At 39.7% G+C, this 25,957-nt stretch overlaps 1 protein-coding gene across 4 annotated transcripts in view; it reads left to right on the top strand.

Moving 5' to 3' along the window:
• The window catches only part of ankrd27 (ankyrin repeat domain 27 (VPS9 domain)), a 100,639-nt gene that overhangs the window by 51,329 nt on the left and 23,353 nt on the right, over window positions 1-25,957 (top strand). For all 4 annotated transcript variants that reach the window (XR_013576933.1, XM_078544403.1, XM_078544405.1 and 1 more), the window contains exons 18-23: window positions 284-481; window positions 1,696-1,755; window positions 2,015-2,131; window positions 3,396-3,440; window positions 16,418-16,534; window positions 16,867-17,064. Coding sequence is in view for 3 of the 4 variants with exons in the window: in XM_078544403.1 (XP_078400529.1) it covers window positions 284-481; window positions 1,696-1,755; window positions 2,015-2,131; window positions 3,396-3,440; window positions 16,418-16,534; window positions 16,867-17,064 (735 nt within the window). In the remaining variant the exon portion in view is untranslated. The remainder of the gene's footprint in view (window positions 1-283; window positions 482-1,695; window positions 1,756-2,014; window positions 2,132-3,395; window positions 3,441-16,417; window positions 16,535-16,866; window positions 17,065-25,957) is intronic.

Here is a 25,957-nt window from a genome sequence, read left to right as displayed (position 1 = left end):
AGTTTTGGAAGCTGTAACATACAATCATAAAATCAGTGTGATGGCTGTATTGATAAATTGTGATTTAATAGTATTTAATTGAAAATCAGGAAAGCTTACTGTGATTATTAAGTACACACTACCTGCTCTGAGTACACAGTAACCACTTGGTCAGCTTTAAAATTTCCTGTTGAGATAACCTTCCATAAATATTCCAATAGGATAAAAGTTAGAAGTAAAGATGTAAATATACAATGTTAGTTCTTTCAGTGAAGCTCAATAGTTTTATGTTTACTCTTTGCAGTGTGTCAAAGCTCTGGTCTATTACCATTTAAATACCTGCAAATTAAACATGACAAATGACAAAGGTGATACACCTCTCCACATTGCAGCTCGATGGGGTTATGACGGCATCATTCAAGTTCTGCTGGAGAATGGTGCTAATAATGAAATCCAGAACAAAATGAAAGAAACGCCTTTGCAATGTGCACTCAATTCTAAGGTAATATAGGCTAAACTGTGTATTGATCCATGTATTGATGCTGTTTGACATGAGGTATGATTCTTGTATTGTAAGATCACATTATTTCTCATTGTGAAATATTTAGGAGGAGAAATGGTTGCTCTTATGAAAAATGGTGAAAGAGAAGAAGCTGTATTTTATGTAAGATTCAATGTTGAAAATTAGGTTGCAGTATCTAATTATTTCAGTATGAGTATTTTGGAAAAATTGAATTTGGAGGCACAAAGTCAGTGCTTCTGATGTTCTACAATCACATTGCTTTGTCTTAGAAAGAACTAGTCCAGTAATCAATTTTATATTTTTGACACGAAGATTGACATTTATCTTTTGCTGTCTAAATCTCCTCTTGTCTTTCCTTCACAAAGATGAAGGGAAGGGATGGAATGGTTTATATATATTGCCTGTTTGAGCATCAACTTATCAAAAATAACTTAAACAGGTTTTAACTAAGAAACAAACCAAACTTCTCATCCGGCACCAGATTATCTTTCAGCAGTTTATTAATTGGGGACTACATACTAGTGCATTCAAAAAGCTAACTTTACCAACTCAGTGACTTTAAAAAAAAAAAAATCATTTTCGATATCTAAGGATGTGTATGAAATCTTTCTCCCTTGGATTGAATTCTCTTCACAGATTGGCATACTATTTTACCCTTATTCTTACTGGTCTAGTAAAGTCTCTTTACAAAATGAGGTAGTATGATGGAGGATGTAGATCTGAATTTTGTTTTGTTTGCAGTTTCCAATCTATGGGATTGTGCCAAAAGGAGGCTTGATGCTTCCCAAGGGGCTGGGAAAATCAGGAGAAGTTTCATCATGTACCTTGACGTTCTTTGCTAAGAGTAGAATTTATGGTGGCAGTTTGGCAAGAAAACTCACTTGACCACAGGATGCGTGAAACTTTGGAGAGGTTATAAACATAAGACAAGAATTCAAGTGAACATCCCAGAAATTCAAAGATAAAAATGGTCAAAATTAGAAAGTGAAAATAAGGTGAATAGCTGGGAGGAATATTACGCCATATTGTGCAGCTAATTCATGTTAACATTTTGACTTGTGCAGTAAAATATTTTTAATTTTTAAGGAATTTTAATTTTGTGCCTAAACATTTATTGTTCCATTAAAAATATAGATGTATTGTTAGCTGTTGATTATAAACATTTTTTAAAAAATTGTTCTGTTTCCTCACAGATATTAGATTTGCTGGAAATTACCTACATTAGCAATGACAGACGGCAGAGCATGCCAGAGGTAACTACCATTGCCAAGTTGTCTGTCTTTTAACTCTTAAAGAAAAAGAGCAAGTTTAAAGCATTTGAGTATATCTTATGGGCTACAACGTTTAAATACACATATCGACACACAAGTATATTTTTGTTGTCTTTAGTTTATTGTGCTGCATTCCTATTTTCCAAAGCTTTCAATTTAAATTTGGGATCAGATTTAAGTAACTTTTCAAATTCTGTTTTTGTTGATTTAACTTATACGACTTAATTGTTGCTTTCTGTAGTCTGGTAGATCTACTCAGCCTTCCACTGATGCTGGTAGTCAGAAATCATCTATTTCCACTTATTCCTCCATATCGGTTGAGATGAAGCACGAAGAAGAGAAAGGCAAATACAAAGAGGTGAAAGCTGTTTTATTATATCATTGCAGACAATTTTTCCACATATTCTATGTCTGGTCTGTTCAACCACTAAATCTAAAGGTCTGCTAAACTACTTAAACTGCTTTGTTTTAGTAGCAAATAGAACATATGGAAAATAGTGTTCACTTTCACATATTTGCAAAGGAAACATCATGGAATACCAATTTTATTTGGAATTGTTCCACACAAGTAGATGAATTAATTATTTCACTGCCCCAACATGTAATCAGTTTGTATACTGCACAAATAAAATTAAATTCTGTAAATGTGATCAGTAATCTAACAATTTGACATCTCATTGGATAAATATTTTATAGCCAATGATACTACCATATTTTCACTTTGTGCTGTTACGTTTTTTTTAATGACAAAACTAGTTAAATTCTTAGGTGTCTTTTCCTGTCTTTGCTTCAGTGTATTGTACTTCTGCATCATTTGTACATAAGGTCATTTTAAAAACCACAAATGTACATGTTCTCAACATGACTTGGGAGGAATAATGAGGTGAGTATTAAAGCACTTTTCAAGTCTGTAATGGTTCCATTAGAGTAGAATTAATTAATTTTATTAACTGCAATTCTGCTTCTTGGTCAGGTGTGTCATAGTTTTTTAGGGAATAGGCCAGGGATAAGCACATTAGTGGGCTGTGATTCTACTTAAGGTTCTTTGTTATCCACAAGTCACTAAGCCATTTCACAAAAGTATTTATCCCATCGCCTTGTCTCCAAACCATCCCAATAAATGTAGAGCATTTGAAGACTTAAAATAATCTTACAACAGCATTGGAAATACTTAACCTATTAACAATGCCTAGTGATGCTATTTATAAGAATAAGTGAATATGTTCTAATGAGAAGACTGATAGTGATGTAAAATTAAGCTTTTAGCCCATAAGAGAACTGCCAGCGAAGTTTAATTTCAGATTTCTAGTGGAATCGTGAAAATTTATAGCTGACAACACAAAACAAAAATAATGATTTAAGGGTTAATCAAATTTTTATTTGTATTTTCAAACAGTAAATACTTTGCTAGTGAAGTTTCCTAAAATAAAGCTTTCACAGCAGACTTGCACACGTTTAAGAAATTGAATTTTAAAAAATCCTGACTTCGTAATTTGTACACCTGTGTAATCCTTGTTTGCCAGATTACTGAACTGTTACAAAGCATTGTACTGAACCAGATAATCCATTTTCATTCCTTATTTTTAACAGAAGGAGCTTAGTTTGTTGCAATTTTATTGCAGGTGGAAAAATTATTGCGAGCTATAGCTGATGGAGATGTAGAAATGGTAAGTGCTGCCAGCCAAAACTGCACCTTCTAAATTATTTGAAAGCTTCGATGTGGGGTTTCTTTGCTGGTTTTGACTGCTTTCATTTTTTAAAAAAATGGCGAGTAAATATTGATGCTTGAAAGTAACTATAGTTTTCCTGATTTCAAAGTATGCTCTTAATTAGTATTACATTTTATGAATAGGATTTTACGTTCATATGCACAAGGTAAACGGTATTTGACCAGACTGAAACATTACTCTCTCTATACTGTTAAGAAACTGATATAAAATGCCCTTTGGAAAATAATTGAAGAAGGGATACTAGATTTAAAAATTTTGGTTTTTTTTAAAATAGGTTTTGATTTTAGGCCATGAAACCTTGCCTTGAGATCTAGAAAAATATAAACTAAAACAGACTTGAGTATTGCTGAATGTCGAGACATGTCGAAGCTTTTTGTCTTGCACTCATCAGGGCACTTCATAATATAAGGAGAAAACAACAATTTATACTGTGAGAAGTGAGTGCTGATTGGTTGGCAAGTGGACTCTGATTGTTAGAAGCGTTGCCATGTGGAATGCACAAATTGATGGTGAATGAAAGTTAACTGCCCAGTATTGTTTGAAATTTAAACCAGGCAGCTTTACCCTGATTGGTCAAAGCATTGTCCTGAGGAATGAGTCAGTGAATGGTTGTCACAGGTGCAATGTGTGTACATGTTCTTTCTGCTTGCACAGAACATGGCCCTGTGTATTAATATATGTAGCTTCTAGTACACGCAAATGTGCCAAACTACAAGACCGACTGATACATCTCACCTGTTTCAGCTGAACAAAATAAGTGACAGCCATTCGCTGACTCATTCCTCAGGGCAACGCCTTGACTAATCAGGGTCCAGCTGCCTGGCTTAAATTTCAAACAACACTTGGTGGTTAACTGTCAGTCACCATCAATTGGTGCATTCTCCTTGGCAATGTCTCTACCAATCAGAGACCAACTGCCAACTAATCAGCACCCTCTTCTCAGTGTAAATTGTTGTTTACCCCTTTTATTTGTGTGAAGTGTCCTGAAGAGTGCAAGACAGAAAGCTTTGACATTTCTCTTTTCTTTTAGCAATACTCAAGCTCTGTGCTATCAAACGGCTATTTAAAACAGACTTGGAAGTATTTTGTTTTATGTTGATCCAGATTACATTTTAATTCTCAAAGTCAGAAGCAACATTTTGAGGAATATAGTAAAAATAGATGTTTTAGGAATGTTTCATCTAAAATATTAAACACTGGCATTTATTTTTAAGAAATGAGAGTTCTATCTAAAGGTTTATATTGGTGGGGCTGTGATTCTATAGTAACTGTTTTTAACTTGTACTGCTTAAGTGATAATGTGATAGTATTACTGCACTGTAATATGTTTGGTGTGTTGTAATACAAACACTCCATGCCAGACTTTCTCCACATTACTGTAAAATAAGAGATTTTCAGCTTATGCATGTAAATAAACTGAAAGCAGCTTTCAAAGTTATAGCACAGCCCGACACTACACACCCACAAACAGACCAATGGCCTGTGCTGTACATCATAGTAATATGATGTGGTAAAATCCTAAATATGGGAATCTCTGTATAATTTATTTAAATTTAAATAATACTCATCACTCCAGCCCAATCCCTATTTTACTTTTAAATTCTGGCAATTTGTGACGTGACAGGAATACTCAGATAAAGCCCACAAGGGCACTTTCTTATCTCAAAACAACTGTAACTAGTTGTGAAGGATATGAACCTTTACATAATGCCACATCAGAGTAGACTTTAACGTTCTTTTGAAGAAAATGGTGTTAAAAATTGTATTTTCAGAGCTTCTTATTTGTTATAATAATTTCTTTGCACATAAAATACTAAAATACATCTGTAACTGACTTTCAGAAACCATTATCTCATTATAATACATTGTTTCTTTGCCTCTAGTTTGCCTACGATTAACAATGGCAGTAAGCAACATCTCATTTAGTTTTAATAGTCTTCCATTCTATTTCTCAGCCAATCTGGTTCTGATGCTCTTCAGGCCTAGTCTCTGGTCCATTTGATTGGTTCTGACAACTACCTTTCTCATCCTCATAACATTAGTAATGACAGCCTCCAGTTCCAGTGGAAAAGCAGTTTTTCTTGTAAAAGAAAATTTAACAGGTTGCCCCAAACCACCCCTTGCCCCACTTAGATTGTCATGGTGGCAGTGTCACTCAAATCAGACCTTGGTCTGTCCCCTTATTCTTCCTGGCGCTTTCTCCTCCCGCCCCCACCTTTTGAGCATCTCACTTTGTTTTGTGTCTCATTTAAAAGATGGTTCCCAGCTTTGATGTAATTGGATCTTTCAGCTGAGTATTGTGAAAGTTAAAATATCAAGCTGTTACTGAAGTGTTCAGCCATTTTTATTTATTATAACCAGGTATCTAGATTGAAAATTAGAAGATAAGGCAGACAGTTGACATTAGGTGGCCCTGTGTTAACCTTTCCATAATCTTGGAAATCCACTCTAAAGGGATTAACAGGGGCTTGAACAGAAGAGAGAACAGTAATGACTGATTAGACAGCAGGAAATCATGTATAATTTATTGAACGGTCACTCAATATCCTGCTCTCCTCTTGTCCTTTGCTTAACACAGCAAGCTTTCCTATTTAATTAGCGTAAAGGAAAAGATTAGTAATTTGGAAAATGGGGGTAAGCTAAATTTAGCATAGACACCACAGTTTTATATCCTTTAACATTGCAGGAGTTGGTTTATGTGCCCTGGCTATTGACCCGACTAATTAAGTTTTGCACATAGTTAAATCTGTGTGGCAGAATAAATCTTTCCACTTTTTAAATGAAGTATTCTGCTTCATTGGCTCAAGTAAGTTAAACAATTATAAGATATCAATCATCAGCAAAGTAATGGAAGGTGTAGGCATGTCACGAAAGTATAATGCTTCTCATAATAGTATTGTGATTTATTGTAAAAGTAGGTTAATGGTCAGGTTTGGATAGTGTGTGTCTGTGTGTCTGTGTGTCGAGGATGTAATTGAAGTGGAGATAGCTGGCCAGGAGGCTTTGAGTCATCAAAAGACGCTAGGTTTGAAATGCTAAATACATAGACATGGCTGAAGTCTTATGATGCGAGCTGAGGAAAATTTGCAATTTTAGATAAATCAGGGTAGCTTTAATTTCAGAGATGGTGGGATGTTACACCTAGCCAGAGAAGCTAGGTCAAGCAATGTGTTTATTTTTGCAAAAGGTTACTGATAATATTAGCACCATGAAATGATTTATATTATTAGAAAGGTAAAGTTCCAAAGACATATGGAAACAATGGGATTTACATTAAAAGGGAGAAAAATGTATAAAGGAGAAGAGGCTATGTGTCAGGGAAAGCATTGTAAGATCTACCAGAAGTGTGAAAAGCCTCCAGTATTTGTGCATTAAGCTGCTGTCTACAAAAACCGAAAGTGGGAAAAGACATTTTGAATTCTACAGTCCAGGGTACTATGGTAACTTTGCTGGCATCTGTTTAAAATCTATTTTTTTTTTATATAGTTGCCTTAACGGGGGTGTAACTGGAAGCCAGATTAATTAGGGGTTTTAGGAGTTGTTATAGTAGAAATTTGTGGACCTAGGTATGGGCTTGAAACCTTTTCTTTTGTTGATAAATGTCTAATTTAGTTTTCTAAAAATCTCTGAAGTCATGGTAGACTTATTCTGAATTCAGGGCATGCATCTCGAAATAAAATACAAATTTCAAAACCATTGTGACCGCGTGATTAAGTTTCCTTTGTGGATTTGATCCATCTGGTGCACATCATCTGCATCATAACAGGCAACAGTGCAATCAAACAGCACTTATTCAGCAATAACCCGCTAGGGCCAATTGGCTCCTGACTTCATTACAACCTTGGCCTAAACATGGACAGAGGAGCTGAATTCCAGTGATTTTTTTTTTCAAACGCAGAGCTAGCAGACAGAAATGTTGAGTTGGTGATCGCATCCACTCCCATGGAAGCATTTCAGACACATCTGTTAGACAAGCCCAAAACATATAGCAGCGAAGCACTACTGAAAGATGGGCATAAATACAAAGTGATCCTTGCAGGCCGACAAAGTTTACAGGTCCCAAATACAACCCCGGTTATTAACGCACTTGCTAGAACACACAAACCTAGTGAGACATGTGGAAGGCTTGAATGTAGGAGTGTTAGGAATGTAGGAGGGTTGATCAGTAAGTTCGTGGATGACATGAAAATTGGTGGTAAATAGCGAGGTGGATAGCCTTAGATTACAAGAGGATATAGACGGGCTGGTCAGATGGGCTAATCAGTGGCAAATGGAATTTAATCCAGATAAGTGTGAGGTGATGCACTTGGGCAGGACAAACAAGGCACAGGAATACACGATGAATGGTAGGACCTTGGGAAGTACCGAGGATCAGAGGGACCTTGGTGTACATATCCATCGGTCCCTTAAGGTAGTGGGACAGGTAGATAAGATGGTTAAGAAGGCATATGGGATACTTGCCTTTATTAGCCGAGGCATAGAATATAAGAGCAGGGAGGTTATGCTGGAACTGTATAAAACGTTGGTTAGGCCACAGCTACAGCATTGTAGGAAGGATGTGATTGCACTAGAGAGAGTGCAGAGGAGATTTATCAGATGTTGCCTGGGCTGGAGAGTTTTAGTTATGAGGAAAGATTGGATAGACTGGGGTTATTTTCCCTGGAGCAGAGAAGATTGAGGGGGGCATGACTGAGGTGTATAAAACTGAGAGGTATAGATAGGGTAAACAGGAAGGAACTTTTCCCCTTGGTGGAGGGATCAATAACCAGGGGGCATCGATTTAACGTAAGGGGCAGGAGGTTTAGAGGGGATGTGAGGAAGAATTTTTTCACCCAGAGGGTGGTGGGAATCTGGAACTCACTGCCTGAAAGGGTGGTAAAGGCAGATACCCTCATAACATTTAAGAAGTATTTGGATGTGCACTTGCAATGCCATGGCGTACAAGGCTATGGGCCTAGTGCTGAAAAATGGGATTAGAATAGTTAGGTACTTGTTTGACTGGCGCAGACTCGATGGGCTGAAGGGCCTTTTTCTGTGCTGTAGACCCCTATGACTCTAGGTGCGGACTTCTGCATGCACCAATGAAATGCCCAGCTTTTCATCAATCCTGGAGGGCATATAGCAGAAAGGGCCATTGGCAGTGCACTAGAACAAAGGCTGATGCAGTTACAAAAAGCCATGCACTGATCCAAACAGACCATACCTTCAATTAATAAGAATAACCATCCGGTATCCAACCAGAAACATATACATGAGGTGATTGACAAAACAGAAAATAACAATGATGTACATGATGAGACGAAGAGCAGCGAACACGTTTCACACAGTCAATTTCATGGAAAACATAGATGCCATCACACTGTCCGACGTGTTTGCCAAGATTCAAATCATCTGTGTTAAGAAAGTTGGTAACTATTTGTTATTGGCTAAGATTTACACACGGGCAAGTGCCAACATACTACCTCTGCAAATTCTAAAAGACCTGAATCCACAGACATGGAAGGCCATGGTGAAGCGTACTACTGTGCAAGTTTCAGCACACAATGGTTTACAATGGAGTGCAAGTACAATCTCTCCTCCTGGTGTCACAGATGTTCTACATTGTGGAAACTAAAGTCCCAGTGATTGTAGGTTTAGTGGCGTGCCGTGATCTCACCCTAGTAACAATCCATTGAATCAGTCAGACATCACAAGGCAGATCAACCTCAGAAACCCTTCCTATCACCTCAGCTCATGACCTAACATCGAAATATCCACAATGTTTCGACCAAAATTGGCAGTTTCAAGGGACCTGCAACATTATTCTTGGAGGAGAATGTAAATCCACCAATTGATCCAACACAAGTGCAGCACCCACATACAGGACAAATTGAAGTTTGAACTAGACAAAATGGATAAAGATGGCATTATTAGAAGAGTACAAGAGCACACAGGTTGGTGTAGCTCAATCATGTGTCAGAAAGGACAGATCATTGAGAGTACGCCTCAATCCATGACGTTTATACGCAGCTTTGAAATGTTGTCCTTACAAAATACCTGCATTAGAAGGGTTAAATCTGAGATTTGCAGGTGCAAAATTCTTCTCGAAGCTTGACGTCAAGCATGGTTACTGGTCAGTACAACCCGCAGAAAAGCCCCAAGAGCTTGCTACATTTCGTATCCTATTCGGATGATACTGTTTTCAATTACTTCCTTTTGGGCTATCTGCTAGTCAAGATCTCTTTCAAGCTCCTATAGACCGCATTACATGCATTGTGCCAGGATGCATCTGTAACGCAGATGTTATAGCTGTTGTGAGAAGAACAAAGCAAACACATGACCATAATCTGCACTTTTTGATGTAAGTGGCATGTGATGAAGGATTGGTATAGAACAGTCTGAAATATAACATCAACGTGCAGCAGATAAATTTCTTTGGTTCTATTTATTCCAGTGCTAGCATTTGTCCCAATCCAAGTAAAATAGAGGATATTAAGGCCATGCTAACTACCCAAGATAAGGACAATCTTTGAAGATGTCTAGCTCTCTTTAATTTCTTGTCTCCATATATTGGCAATATTGCTCAAAAATCTTTATCGCGAAGGGAATTGTTGAGAAAGGAAGTGCCTTTCCTGTGGCACGAAGACCATCAATACCTCTTTAAAGCATTGAAAAGTCATTATCAGAAGCATTGACATTGCAATTTCATGATCCTAGGGAGACAGCTACCCTGGAAATAGAAGCAAAGAACTGCGGTTGCTGGAAATCCAAAACAAAAACAGTAACAGAAATACCTGGAAAAACTCAGCAGGTCTGGCAGCATCGGTGCAGAAGAGCACAGTTGATGTTTTGAGTCCTCATGACCCTTCAACAGAACTAAGTAAAAATAGGAAAGGGGTGAAATATAAGCTGGTTTAAGGGGTGGGGGGGAGGGGGGTGGTTGTTGGGACAAGAAGCCAGTGATAGGTGGAGATAACCAAAAGATGTCAGAGACAAAAGGACAAAGAGGTGTTGAAGGTGGTGATATTATCTAAAATTAGATATTATTATTATTATTGATATTAGATAATATCACCACCTTCAACACCTCTTTGTCCCATTGTCTCTGACATCTTTTGGTTATCTCCACCTATCACTGGCTTCTTGTCCCAACAACCGCCCCCCTAAACCAGCTTATATTTCACCCCTTTCCTATTTTCACTTAGTTCTGTTGAAGGGTCATGAGGACTCGAAACGTCAACTGTGTTCTTCTTCACCGATGCTGCCAGACCTGCTGAGTTTTTCCATGTATTTCTGTTTCTGTTTTTGTTTACCCTGGAAATAGATGCCTCACAAAGGTCTGGGATCATGCATACTACAAAAAGGCAAACTGATTGCATTTGCTTCAAAATCTCTGTCCGTAACGCAATCTAACTACTCCAACATCGAGCGAGAAACATTAGTGCTTGGAAACATGCATTTTCATATCTATCTATTTGGCAAAAGATTTATGGTAGAGACCGACCACAAGCCACTGGAGATAATTTGGCAAAAACCATTGACTAGTGCACCACCAAGATTGCACTGTCTCTTGATAAAGATTCAAGGCTACGACTGTGAGCTTGGGTACAAGCCAGGTAACATGATGGTCACATCGGATACACTTGGCAGAATGCCTAACCCAGTGAAAACAGAAAATATATCCTTAGATCTACAAGTTGACTTCACTGGCATTAAACTTGAAGATGTTCTCCAAATTGATCTGATACATTTTGTGCAACACAAATGCCAGCAGCCAAAACAGGAAACAGTGAAAGATTCTACACTTGAGGAAATTGTGGAAAACCATCATCCTCAAAAGATGGCCTGATTCAATTCAGCATGTCCACGAACAAATGAGACCACTTTGGCCTTATCGGGATGAGCCAGGCATCTCCAGCGGAGTCATTTTTAAAGGCAGGCCGGTCATCATATCAGAATCTTTGTAACCTGATATTCTTCAACAACTTCATCACTCTCGGATGGACATAGAACAGACGTGAAGACTCGCAAGAGAGACATTCTATTAGCTGGGTATGAACAATGACATTGGAATCGTTGTCAAGAAGTGCAAGGCATGTCCAGAGCTATACCAAGTTGGCACAAAGTACCACTGATTCCACACACAGTTCCTACCCATCCTTCATCCAGAATTGCATCCAACCTCTTTCATGTCCATGGCACTGATTTCATCGTCATTTTTGTGAACTACTTTACCAAGTATCCCATTATCCGACAGTTACACAATACGTCAAGCACAACTGTTGCGCGCACACTAGCTGCTATTTTGGTGTGCCTATGGAGATCGTTACGGATAATGGTCCGCAATTTATTGGTAAGCCATTTTCAGGATATGTGTGTCAAGTGGAATATCGATCACACTACTACTACTCATTACCTTAGATTCAACTGCCTAGTTGAATGAATGATTTGCATAGTGAAATTCCTAATTCTCAAATGTAAACAGACTAAGCAATTGTAATATTGCGCCTGAGAATGATGCCATTAAGTGCAACTATTCCATCTACGACAGAGCTCATGTTTGGCAGACCAGTGCATACTAATTTACCTACTCTTACCTATTCTACTTTCTCAGAAACTAGGGAGCAACTTTTAAAACTGCAAGAGAAGATGACCAATGTGCACGATAAAAATGCAGGCACAGAATTGTTAAGTTTACTGTTGGGACAACAAGTTCGCATGCAGGATCCCACAGAAGATGCATGACAACCAGCCACGGTGTCAAGGATTTGTTCAGAACCAAGGTCCTATGAAGTCATTACACACACAGGCGCAATGGTGAGGTGTAACCAAGGACAAATCAGATCCATTCCAGCTCATCAATCACCATACAGTCCTATTGCATCTAATACAAGATCCCAAATGCAACCAGGAGCAACATCTAAGAACAACAATCCCATAGGTCACTGTGAGCAACTAAAGAAACCTCCAGTAATAAAAACAGAAAATGCAGGAAAAGCTCAGCATCTATGGAGACAGAAACAGTTAACGTTTTGAGTCCATATGACCCTTCTTCAGAGCTGAAGAGAAGTAGAAATGTGATGAAATTTATACTGCTTAAGGGGGGTGGAGCAGGTGAAGCTGGGTAGAAGACCAGCGATAGGTGGGGACTAAGGAGAGATTGACAAAGATGTCATGGACAAAAAGACAAAGGATATGTTAATTGTAGTGGTAAGGGCTACAGAAGGTGATGATGGTGGCATAAAGGTAAGAAAGCAGAATGTGTTAATAACAGAACAAGGGTCAGCACTCTGAAAGAACAACATGGAATAAGTAACAGATGGATCTTTTGGGAGTGGAGTGCGGGGAGGGGGCAGTGGTTGGGGAAAAAATGGATAGTAAAAGGGGTTGAAACAATAAATAAGTAGATTTAAAAAAAAAAAAAATTTAAAGGATTAAAAAGGGGTCAAGATAGAGGAGAAAGTTCATGGTCTGAAGTTGTTGAACTCAGTGTTAAGTCCAGAGGGCTGTAATGTGATTAATCGGAAGATGAGGTGCTGTTCCTCCAGTTTGCATTGGGCTTCACTGGTACATTGCAGCAGATCAAGGACAGACATGTGGGCATGAGAGCAGGATGATGTGTTGAAATGGCAAGCGACAGGAAGGTCTAGGACTAGGGGCGAAAGTATCTTCCAAAAGAAAGACGGATGTTATATGCCTTTTAAGGGATACGAGCATGACATCACTAGAAGGGAAATGTGTCATGTGATCCAGTCTTAATTTCTCTGCTTTAAGCAGAGCGCACACACAGCTCTGAAGCTTTCAAGCTTTATCTCTCTCTCTATAACTGCTCTCGTGTGCCTAGTCTTAATAAATTAAACCCACAACATGTTTACCCAATCCATAATGAGCAATTGGTGTCTTGTGGCTTATACAGCAAATAAGTTGAAGGATTTATACCTTTATAATAACACAAAATTAAGCTGTGTGTGTGTCCTCCTAGGATAGGAAAAGTGCATCCTTGCACGTGCCGTTTGTGGCTTGGCATGCCCAGTATTTAAAAATTATCCCCTCCTAATATAATTGACTGGAGATTGAATAAGGTGCCCAACATATTCACCTGTCTGTCCAAAAAGGCAGAAAATATCAGACTGTGTTCAGGCTAAAACTGTTTGCATTAGTTAACATGTAAATAAAACTCAGGAGCCAAATAATCCTAAAATATATATGCCTGGAGTTCTGCCTGAGGTGCAATCAACAGAAACTCACCATTCTGACCTAGGGGCAGGGACAGTTTTGTGGGTGGGGAATGCATCAGGTAAAAGGTTTGTTGCACTAGTGCGAAAGATCGTAGATATTTAAGCGTATTTATGGCAGTGACTCGTGCTTAAAATTCAAGATTTTTTGTGCTATCTATTTTAATTCCACCTGGATTAAACAGTTATCATGTGGAAACTCAGGTACTGAATCTGCATTGAAATAAAGAGGACATTCTCCGTCTAGAAGGCAATAATAAGTAAAGTTCTCCCAGGGATGAATGCTGGATCTGCAGCCTTACACTTTTGTGTACAAAGGACCTGGATTTGAAAGTAGAAAAGAGTATGCCCAAGTTTGCAGATAATGATGAGGTATAGTAACTTATGAAAAAGCAGAAAATTGTACAGTGGCAGATAGTTTGCGTGCATAGAGCAATTGTTGATGGAGTTTAACATAGCGAAGTGTGAAATAGTCTATGTGAATGAAGAATGGCAGATAGGACTTCAGTTTCATTTATTCATTCAGGGGATGTGGGTGTCACTGGCTAGGCCAGCATTTTTTGCCCTTGAGAAGGTGCTGGTGAGCTGCCTTCTTGAAGCGCTGCAGTCCATGTGGTGTTGGTACACCCACAGTGCTGTTGGGAAGGTTGTTCCAGGATTTTGACCCAGTGACAAGTGAGGGAATGGTGAATATATTTCCAAGTCAGAGTGGTGGGTGGCTTGGAGGGAAACTGCCGGGTGGTGGTGTTCCCATATGTCTGCTGCTCTTGTCCTTTTAGATGGTAGTGGCTGTGGGTTTGGAAGACGCTGTCTAAGGAGCCTTGGTGAGTTCCTACAATGCATCTTGTAGATGGTACACGCTGCTGCCACTGTGCATCGGTGGTGGAGGGAGTCAATGTTTGTGGATAGGGTGCTAATTAAGCTGGCTGCTTTGTCCTGGATGGTGTCAAGCTCATCCAAGCAAGTGTAGAGTATTCCATTACACCCCTGACTTGTGCCTTGAAGATGGTAAACAGGCTTTGGGGAGTCAGGAGGTGAGTTACTCGCTGCAGGATTCTTAGCCCCTGACCTGCTCTTGTAGCCACAGTATTTATATGGTAATCCAGTTCAGTTCTGGTCAGTGGTAACCCCCAGGAAGTTGTTAATGGGGATTTAGTGATGGTAATGTCAAGGGGTGATGGTTAGATTCTCTTTTGTTGGAGATGGTCATTGTCTGGCACTTGTGTTACTTGCCACTTGTCAGCCCAAGTCTGAATATTGTCCAGGTCTTGCTGCATTTGGTCATGGTCTGCTTCATTACCTGAGCTGAACATTGTGCAATCATCCCTATTTCTGACCTTATGATGGAAGAAAGGTCATTAATGAAGCAGCTGAAGATGGTTGAGCCTAGGACACTACCCTGAGGAACTCCTGCAGTGATGTCTTGGAATTGAGACAATTGACCTCCAACAATCACAATCACCTTCCTTTTGTGCTAGGTACCATCTTCCTTTGTGCTAGGTTTAAATGAATAAGTGCTAGAAGATGTAGATAAACAAAATAATTTAGAATAAGTCATTTCAAAAACTACATTTCGGGTGCAAAAAGGCATCGAAATGGTCAACAGGCTATAAGAGTTTTGAGGAATATGCAGAAAAGTGGGAATTGGGATTAAGGGTGGTACTACCATGGTAACCAAATGGAAGAGCAGGCTTAATGGCCCTTTTCTGTTTCTGTAACAGCTTGGACTATGAGTTTGATATAGCAAAATCAACTACTCAGTGAAATCACTGTAATCGAAAGATATGAGTTTGAGTAATATTCTAACTATCTTTTGTTCTTTTGTAATTTAAAATTTCTTTTAAGATGTAAATTTAATCTTGGTGATTAGTGATGGATTGCATAATAATTATCTAATTTTAATCATTTCCACAAGTTGATGATAATGCAAAAATCTCAGGCTGATGGCTTTCAATGATGGAAATTTTGTTTTTTGTGATCGAATCTGTGACATTCTGGGTAGTTTTTCCTCAACCCCCTCCTTTTAATTTAAAAGGTTATGCTTAAAATCATTTATTATAATTATCGGTTTTTAAAAATGTCATTGAAATATGAAATGAAAACTCTGGAATCAGGTCTCCCTGGATGGATTCTAGAGTGGTTTCATAGATAATGAGGCATCACAGTATCAAACTGGAATCCGTGCTGCCTGATTACAGGGAAGCCTCCATTTTTTGTGTAATTCGTCACAGTTGGGTATAAGAGATTTATTTATAAGCACCGTATTGCATCTTTAGAATGAAGGTTTATAATAAAACATAGCGACTTTCATGCTGAAAAGTCTCCAAATACTTCACATAATTAAGCACTATTTTAAAGTCTAGTGACCATTGAAAATGTAGGTTGAACAACATTTCTGTGCCAGGAACTTCCAGAAGAAGAATGAGCAGTCGATTTTTTTAATTTTTATTTTGGTGATAATGGTTCAGTAGTACTTTTCCATATTTATTAACTATGCAGAATGGAACAAGCAATATTTTCAACAGTTAAGTAGTGGCCTTCAGTCGCTAGCTGTGAATTTTGGCAACAATTGAATTCTAATTGGATCACTGTCTTTTTTGTTGCTGAGAAAACACCAGTGATGGAAGTATTGTCACAGCAGAATTCTCTCTGTCTCCATCTCCTTCGCATGAAGATAACCTCCTTTGTGTTTTACTGTAGGTACGATATCTGTTTGAATGGATGGATGATGATCCAGAGGAGGAGGAAGGTCTTGTTTTGAAATCAGAATTCTGTCATCCTTTGTGTCGGTGTCCAAAGTGTGAACCGGCACAAAAGGTATTGTTGCCTTTTCCTGTACCATCAATTGCTTAAAATAACTGACGTGTGTTTAATCTTTAAATCTAAATTAATTTAGAGGGCCAACTTCTATTCCAAAATTGAATGATACTTTTAGATACTTAAAATGATGGAGAGCAGGAAACTTAACATGTATTCTAACAATTTGCCTGCTCTGTAAATCCCAGTAGATAATAATTACCCTTATTTTGACATTCACTGCTTGAATAAAGCAGTAGTCACTGTAATACATGCTTATGTTGTTCTACAGTTGAGGTATATAGTACACCATGTTAATCGTAAAAGATTAATGGCTAATTTGGTCTCTGTAGAAACTTTCCAGTTTTACTGCAAATGGCTTGGGTGTGAATTCTGCCAACCAAGATGGGTTTACCCCATTACATGTAGCTGCTCTACATGGACACTTTGATCTCGTCTCACTTCTACTGCGTCATGGTGCAAATGTCGATATGAAAAATTCCCACAATGCAACACCGCTCCACCTGGCATGCCAACACAATGACCTGCAGGTAAGCAAAGAAAAAGTCACCTATATTAAAGTTTAGTATTGTACTGTATTCCTTACTTCTGTTTCCTGGCATTCAGGTTGCTAGAAAAAATACTAAAAATGGTTGCACCTTGTACAACTGCCTTGGCTTGTTTAATCTCCTTGCCATAGAACCATAGAAAAGTTACAGCACAGAAGGAGACCATTCGGCCCACCTTGTCCATGCCAGCCCGAGGACACCCAGGTGCCCTTTCTAATCCCACCTTCCTACATCCGGCCTGATTACACATTTGAGTGCCCCTGAAGGCTGGGAATGTGGGAACTCCAATGTAGGGAGTCCCTGGCCTAGCATCCTTTGGCATCCTACTCTGTCCATTTTTTTTTTAACAATTCAGTCCTCTGTCTATTGCAGCATTATATCCCTTTGAATATACTGTAGAGAAAGAAACTTCAAAACAGTTGAATTGTGGAAAGATGAATAATATTGATCACCGCTTGGGTCAAAATACACAAAGGGCTGTACAATCAGGCTGTTGCACAGTTGCTGTTCTTCTTATATTGACAGATGCACCTTTGTGCAGGTATACAATCCAATTTCTACCTAGGTGCAGGAGGCAACAGGATTTCTGCATGTACAAACAATTGTTACTCTTTATTGAGTGAATGCTCCAAATTCGTTGGTAATTATTAAAATAATACTGTACTTTTATTAAAAACATTATATTGGCCTAAATTTTGCCTTAATTATGAGGGCAAAACTGTCAGTGTTTGCTGTTATTCCTCTAAAACTGACAACATATGTGGACTCCAGAAGTTGCTTAGTTAAATGCATAACTCCAGAAGTTGCTGTCAGTGATTCTGTGCTTCCAATAGGATGAACTGTTGAAGTTCCCCAAGACTGAAATCAAATAGAAATCACTGAATTTGATGATAACTTTCCCTTTTACAAATAGTCCTTTGGTAGTACAGAACTTGAGAATTGTTGAAAAATAGACATGTCGAAGTTTTTCGTCTTGCACTCATCAGGATACTTTGCAATAATACCAATACATGGAGATAAAAACAATTTATGTTGTATGAGAAGGGAGTGCTGATTGTTTGGCAAGTGGACTTTGACGGTAGAGGCATTGCCATGGAGAATTGATGGTAACTGACGGTTAACTGCCAAACATTGTGTTTAAAAATTAAACCAGGCAGCTTGATCCTGATTGGTCAAGACATTGCCCTGAGGAATGAGTCAACGAAGGGATGTCCATTATTTTGTTTAACTGAAACAGATGCAATGTGTTAACATGTTTCCCTTTTACGCTATTAGTCTCGCTTTAAAAATCCTTGGAAAAGTCACACCTTGTTGAATGTGGTGTAAAGCTATGGTGGACAACTGATTTTAGTCCTTCATCACCAGTTCTGACTGGACCGCATAAACTGCATATTGGGCCCTGCTCATGTCTGCTAAAACTGCTCAGGATCATACTGGAATGCAAAGATAACCCCAGCTTCTTTACTGCTAGCTGTCTTCATAAACCCTGCTCCCTGTCATCTCCACTGTTGCCTCCAATAATAAGTGCAAGGAGCTTTGTCACTAAATTGAGAGCATTTGATCAGCTACCTCTGCCACAACTCTCCTTTCCACTATTGCATCAGGCAAAACATGCATTTTTTTCCTAATTTTTCTCCTATATCCTCATGCCCCCCTCCGAGCTCATCTTGTCCATAAGATCCAGTTCCTGCGCTCTCAACCCCTTTTCCACTAAACTGCTGACCACCCAATTTCTCCTCCTGGTCCCCATGTTAGCTGATATTTTTAATTGCTCTCTTTCCATGGTAATCCCTCTCCTCAAAAAACCAACACTTGACCTCATCATCCCAGCTCCAACTTTCGTTTCCTCTCTCTCTATTCCGGAACATGTTGTTGCCTCCCAAATCTTTGCCCATCTTTCCCAGATCTCCAAGTTTGAAACCCTCCAATCTGTTTTCCACCCCTGCCACAGTACAGAAATAGCTCTTAAAGTCATAAATGTCATGATATGTGGATGCGACAGAGGTAAACTATCCTCCTCATCCTTCTCAACCTGCCTGCAGCCTTTGACACAGTTGATAACTCGATCCTCATCTAATACCTCTCTCCGTCATCTAGCTGGGTGAGATTGCTGTCCTCTGGTTTTTTTTCTTGTCTATTGTAGCAATGGTTTCTCTACCTACTCCCAAACTGTTACCCCTGGTTTCCCCCAAGGATCTATCCTTAGCCCTCTGCTATTTGTCATCTACGTGCTGGCGACATTTTCTAAAAGCGGAGTTAGTTTTCACATTTACGTTGATGACACCAAGCTCTACCTCACCACCATCGCTCTCAGCTTCCCCACCATTGATAAGTTATCAGACTGCTTATCTGACATCCACTATTAGATGAGTGGAAATTTCCTCTGATTAAATTTTAGGAAGACTAAAGCCATTGTTTTCGGTCTCTACTCCAAACTCTTTCCCCTAGCTACTGATTCCAGTTCTCCCCCTGGTGACAGTCAAAAACTAAACTAGGCTGTTCGCATTCTTGTTTTGACCCTGAGATGAGGCTCTGACCAAATTCACGCCATTACCAAGACCGCCTATTTCCACTTTCATAACATCACTGACTTTGTCCCCCTCTCAGCTCATCTGCTGCTGAAACCCTCATTCATGCTTTGATACTTCTAGACTTGACTATTGCAATACACTCTTAGCTAGTCCCCCACGTTCTACCCTTCATAAACTTGACACCATCCAAAACTCTGCTGCGCACGTCTTATACGCACCAAGTCTTGTTCATCTATTACCCCTGTGCTCAGTGACTTAAGATGTTGCTTTTAAGGCAATTTGATTTTAAAATCTACATCCTTATTTTCAAATCCCTCCATAGCCTTACAACGCCCTATCTCTGTATACTCCTCCAGCCCCACAAACCTCAAGAATCAGAGCTGACATCAGGCAACATGAGTTCTGCCAGGACCACTTGGCTGATGATCTAATTACAGCCTTGGTCAAGACATGAACAAAAGAGCTGAACTCAATGGGAGATGAGAGTGACTGGCTTTGACACCAAAGCAGCATTTGACTGAGTGTGCATCAAGGAGCACTGGCAAAATTGAAGTCAATGGGAATCAGCGGGGAAAGCTCTCTATGGAGTCATACCAAGCACAAAGGAGATGAGGCGAATTTTTTTCTGAGGTTCATGAGTCCTTGGAACTTTATTCCTGAAATGATGGTGGAAGCAGAGTCCTTTGTGGAAAAAAAAAGCTCATGGCATAGGGGGTAACATATTGGCATGGATAGAAGATTGGCTGTCTAACAAGAAGCAGGGTAGGCATAAATGGGTCTTTTTCAGGTTGGCAAGACGTAATGAATGGTGTGTCAAAGGGATCAGTGCTGGGACCTCAACTGTTTACAATTTATATAAATGACTTGGATGAAGGGATGGATGGGATGTTTGCCAATTTTGCTGATGATACAAAGATGGGTAGGAAATGTGAAGAGGACATAAGGAGGCTACAATAAGATATGGGTTAATTGCGTGGGCAAAGATCTGGAAATGGAGTATAATGTGGGAAAATGTGAAATTGTCCATTTTGGCAGGAAGAATAAAAGGCATATTATGCAAATGGTGAGAGATTGCAGAACTCTGAGATGCAGAGGGATCTGGGTGTCTTAGTGCATGAATTGCAAAAGGCTAGTATGCAGGTACAGCAAGTAATTAGAAAGGTTAATAGAATGTTATCATTTGTTGCGTGGGTGATTGAATACAAAAGTAGGGAAGTTATGCTTCAGTTATACAGAGCACTAGTGAGACTACTGTGTACAGTATTGGTCACCTTATTTGAGGAAGGATGTAACTGTGTTGGAAGCAGTTCAGAGAAGGTTTACCAGACTAATACCAGGAATGGGCGCTTTGTCTTATGAGGAAAGGTTAGACAGGCTAGGCTTGGAGTTTAAAAGAGTAAGAGGGGACTTGATTGAAACATATAAGATCCTGAGAGAACTTGACAGGGTAGATGGGAAGAGGATGTTTCCTCTTGTGGGAGAATCTAGAACTAGGGGTCACTGTTTAAAAGTAAGGTGTTGCCCATTTAAAACTGAGGTGAGGTGAAATTTTTTCTGAGGGCCCGGAGTCTTTGGAACTCTCTCCTTCTGAAAAGGCAGTGGAAGCAGAGGCCTGAATTTTTCCCTCGTCGGGCACGTGTGATCGGCGGGCCCGGGAGTGGTCAGGAATAGGGCGCCGGACCACGATTTCATGCTAGCTGGCCAATTAATGGCTCGACCAACGGCATCTTGTGCAATTTTATGCTCATTTGGGTCAAGTGCGCGCCTGCCCGCAGAACGTAAAATTCTGCCTAGAATCTTTGAATATTTTTAAGGCAGAGGTGGATAGATTCTTGTTAAGAAAAGGGGTGTTAGGTTATTGGTGGTAAGTAGGATGCAGATTTGAGGTTTCTATCAGATCAGCCATGATCTTATTAAATGGTGGAGCAGGCTGGAGGAGCCATATGGCCTACTTCTATTCCTGTTATACTCCTATGTAATAGAGGCGGAAGAAATTAGGAGCATTAATTAAGAGACTAGAAAATGAAGGCTGATTGAAGAGGTATGTTATAGGACCAGGAATCAGTGGATGTGTTAAACTAACTTTACACACCACCCTATGGATGATACTATTTCAATAGTTTACAATCCCGTTTGATGCTTATTAAGTAATCTGATCAGGTGAGCAGGGAATGGAATATTTTATTCCTCATAAGCTTATTTCATTTGGATTTATATTTGCCATTTGCTAGCTCATGCCGTTTGGAGGTACACTTGTTGCGTAGGAATTTTCTTATCATTTTGAAGCTCAATCATACTTTTCAGATTTTAACCATAGGAAATGCCCCCTAAACAGGTGCAAAACTATTCTGAATGAAGGAGCCACGTTCAGCTCGGTTTTCGTTTAAATGCTGCCAGTTAGCCTTGGATGCCAGAAATGCACCCCACCACAGCCCATTGGGTAGGAAGGGCAGGAAAACAGCCAGCTCCCCCTGCTGAGCCGACCAGTAGATCAGTGCTGGAGGAAGTGATTCCAGGGAGGGCCTTGAATGGAGCAGCATCAGATAAAACTTTTTGTTGGCCCAGGAGGAGCATGCATTAATTCCTTGGAACTTTCTTAGAACAGCTTCTAGCCGTCTCAATTAAGGATTTGCATTTGTTTTACCTATTCACTGAATGTAGGTGACTCTGGCAAGGGTACACTTATCGCACATCCCTAATCCCCCTTAAGAAGGTGGTGGTGAGTAACCTTTTTGAAGCATTGCAGTCCCACAGTACTCCCACAGTGCTGTTAAATAGGAAGCTTCAGGATCTTTGTGACAATGAGGGGATGGCGATATAGTTCCAAGTCAGAATGGTGTGTGGCTTGGAAGGAACTTGCAGGTGCCTGTGTTCCTATTGTTCTCTTAGGTGGATGAGGTCAAATATTAGCATAGAAATGTTGTTGTCATATACTGCAAGGAGCTTCAAAGAGGGATACTTTAAAAATCCTGGACAAGACTGCCAACTTCCACTGATGTATATGATTTGTTGTTTTTTCAAATTAAAACTTACAAGTACACAACATTATGGAAGGTGATCTGAAAAAAAACTAAACTTTATTAAAGTAATGTTTCCATCTGTTAGGTTTTGATAATAATGAGCCCTCAGTTTTGTTGCAGCTGTCAAGCTGTTATTGTTTAAAACTACACTGAAATACAATAATTTCAGAACCATTTTTCCATTCTTTAATTTGCATTTATAAAAAACCTATCTCATAAAATTCTAGAAGCCTAGAGATATGAGAAATCAGAAAAAGAATCCCAAGTGATTCTGTACTATTATTACTTTTCAGACTTCATTTAGCAGTTCATCAGACTGAGGTGCAGATAGTTACTTTAGACGTAGTCCCTCGGAATTGTGTTTTGAAGCTTCCTTATGTGTTTGATTTTTTACTCAGCAATGTTTAGACAAATTTGCAAAGTGCAAAATTTCAAGAGTATGCTAACAAATCAAAGTGAAAATAGTTTCTTTATTTCATTAAGAATAAATGGGTTCATGTTTTAAATGCAAAATTGTATGAAGATGGCAAAGATCTGTTCAGCTTTCAGCATTCCTGAGTAATTCAATAAATTTTTTAAAAAATCAATCCTACAGTCATACAGAGAAGGTTGTAGCTGAAGAATCCTGCTGCAGACACCTTGAAGTAGGCTTCATAGTCTTGAGCATATTAACAGCAACTCTATTAACAACTCGTAACTATGTACATATATAGATTAGAGGGTAAAGGTATGGAGCTGACTCCATCCTAGGTCTTTATACATTTCTGTCCATCTCTAGACTGACCCTGGCTCTGGGTCATGTGCCACCTTTTATCACAGTGGTTCTGTACTCAGTCCCACATTAAACCTGTATGTACCAGGCCCTACTGTTACACCTCCCCCCCAACCCCCCAGTCTTTATCCTATGGATATAAAGTTAATTTAGTTTACTTCAAGTCTTACATTGTTACAAGTCTTGTGCATTTACCTTATTGTTACAACCTTAATGTCATACCAACAATGTTGCTATTGCAGTATTAACATTATCAACATTCGCACAACCCTCATCTTCCCCCTCAAGTCCTTGAAGTTAGAGGTTCTGGCGGTCTTATAAACCTTCCACATCTCGTTCATCGTTTCATCAGGAGAGTGGTAGACTCTGGTGGTTCTGGTTCTTGTTGGCTTGGAGATTGGACTGGCATCTGGGTATGGTTTCATCTGTTTCTTTCATTGCTTGATATTAAACCACGCCTGGTTGGTCTGGCTGATTTGGTGGTGCATTGTTATTACTCTTGATCATTTCTTGCGGGGTGGACGAAAGTGGTATTGGTCTATTTGGCAGTGCCTTTTCTTCTTCTTTTCCCATTTGGGCCATTGAGAAGCTCTCTGAGGCTGAGGAAGCGTGTTCCTCTGGCAAGAAGATTGAGTAGCATACTTATCTGTTTTTTTGTTGTTGATGATGCAAGACTGCTACAAGACTCCAGCATCCCTTGTGGTCTGGCACACTGGCTAGAAGCTGCTGTGTGTGCATAGTGGTTGCTGTGTCTACCAACTGTATTATCATCGTAGTTGGAAGTAGAGGATCCTCAAATGTTGATCATTTTCTGGTACCACTTCCACCGCAGGTGCTATGGTAATCTTGTGTGTGGCAGATTGGTCTGACCATTTGGATACTTTCCAGGATCTGGAATGATGATGGACAAACCTGCTCCACAAAAAGAGGAAAGATTGCAGGTGAAACCACAGCCTGAATACCCTTTATTGTTTGAGAACTCAGGACCGTGGCTGGCTAATGACAGTGGTAGTCTTGACATTTTCTGCCATCTAGAGGAGATCTAGAACTACACAGGCATCCCTCCTCAGAAGAGAAGCTGATTCTGGACAAAGCACATCAGCACAAAGATCTGTTTTTGCCATACCTCTGGTTCAAGGATCATGCCAATGACTGAGTCGGACTCCCCCGGCTCCATAAAGTGGAGTATCTGTTGTTTGAATCCAAAAGCCTTGGCGCCATGTTTCCTGGTCTAACAGGACTATCACGTTGCACCTAAATCTAATTTAAAATTTGTTTGATGACCAGTTACCAGGATGTCAGCATTCCAAAGTGAAGTGCTGCTTCCTCTGATTTCACCCAAGAAGCATGGTTGTATGTCTTCAGGGTTTTCAGTCTCAACCTCATGGATTATCTTTGGGAAGCCTGTGTGGTGCTGGGGTTTTGACTTGCCAAGTGTCTAGTTTACCAAGTGCCCCTGTTGGTTGCAGTGGAAGCACTGGGCAGTGTTTGCAGGACACTGATCATTCCCGTGAGGGCGCTTTGCACCACAGCGTGAGCAAGGAGCAAGAACCACTGGGTGGTTCAGGAATTGCTTCCCTTGACTTGGATGGTCCCTGTGTTTCTGTGACCTGATATGGTGGACTGAGGGTTGGTTTCTGTCCCAAGTAGTGTTCTCTCGCCTTAGGATGGGCCTGTGTTGTCCGCCTAGCTCAGACAGTCTAACCAGCTGGATTTCCTTGTCTAGGGTCAGACCATCTTTAGCCTGTAGGAGGTCAGAGAGCGAATCATCTGCAACACCCACCACATTTCTGTCTCGGATGAGCTCAGACTTTAAATCACCATATTCACATCCCTCTGCAAGCCTGTACAGATTGTTTACGAAGGAATTGACAGGTTCCCCAGGCAGTTGGACACACTCGCTTCAGAGAGAACCAAATTTGATTTTATTGGATCTTGGGTTGAAATAAACCTCAAAGGATTTAAAAACATCAAATTTGGCAGATGACTCATCAATAGCTTGTCATGTCATAATGTCATCTGCAATTGGCCCAATCAAGTAAAGAAAAGCATTGACTTGTTCTGCTTCTGATTTTTTATTTAGGCCTGTAACAATGCTGTATCTTAAAAATCTTTTCCTCCAAAGACTCGTCCAATTTTGAAACTGGTCTGGGCCGTGAGTGAATTCCAGTGTAGCTGGATGTGTGGTATTGTGATCTATTTTGAAGATTTTCAAAACTGTGGGTATGGCTTTAAGAGACTACAGGCTTCCAAGATGGTGTCGCCATTCACTGCCGAACAATGGATCGTCCCATGCTTGCCGATTTTTGGCTAGCTTTTCAAAATGGCGGTGGCACACTTCTGCCTGAGGAAGAAGGGTCTGCAAAGGCTGCGAGGGTCGGCTGGCTGCCAAATTAATTGGTATATTGTTGCGAGTCAGGACGCATAGAAAAGAACCATAGACTTGCTGTTTAGGAAATTGGACGGTTGCGAGGTACCCGAATTAGATAAAATTAATTATTAACTTAATTTTTATTTTCTTTGCCAAACTCGGGAGCCATGCGTTGGCACTG

This window comes from Cetorhinus maximus, chromosome 6, assembly GCF_964194155.1.
Source record: "Cetorhinus maximus chromosome 6, sCetMax3.hap1.1, whole genome shotgun sequence".
Lineage (NCBI taxonomy): Eukaryota > Metazoa > Chordata > Chondrichthyes > Lamniformes > Cetorhinidae > Cetorhinus > Cetorhinus maximus.
Note: the sequence above shows the minus strand (reverse complement) of the source record. Positions and strands in the feature narration are given on the sequence as shown.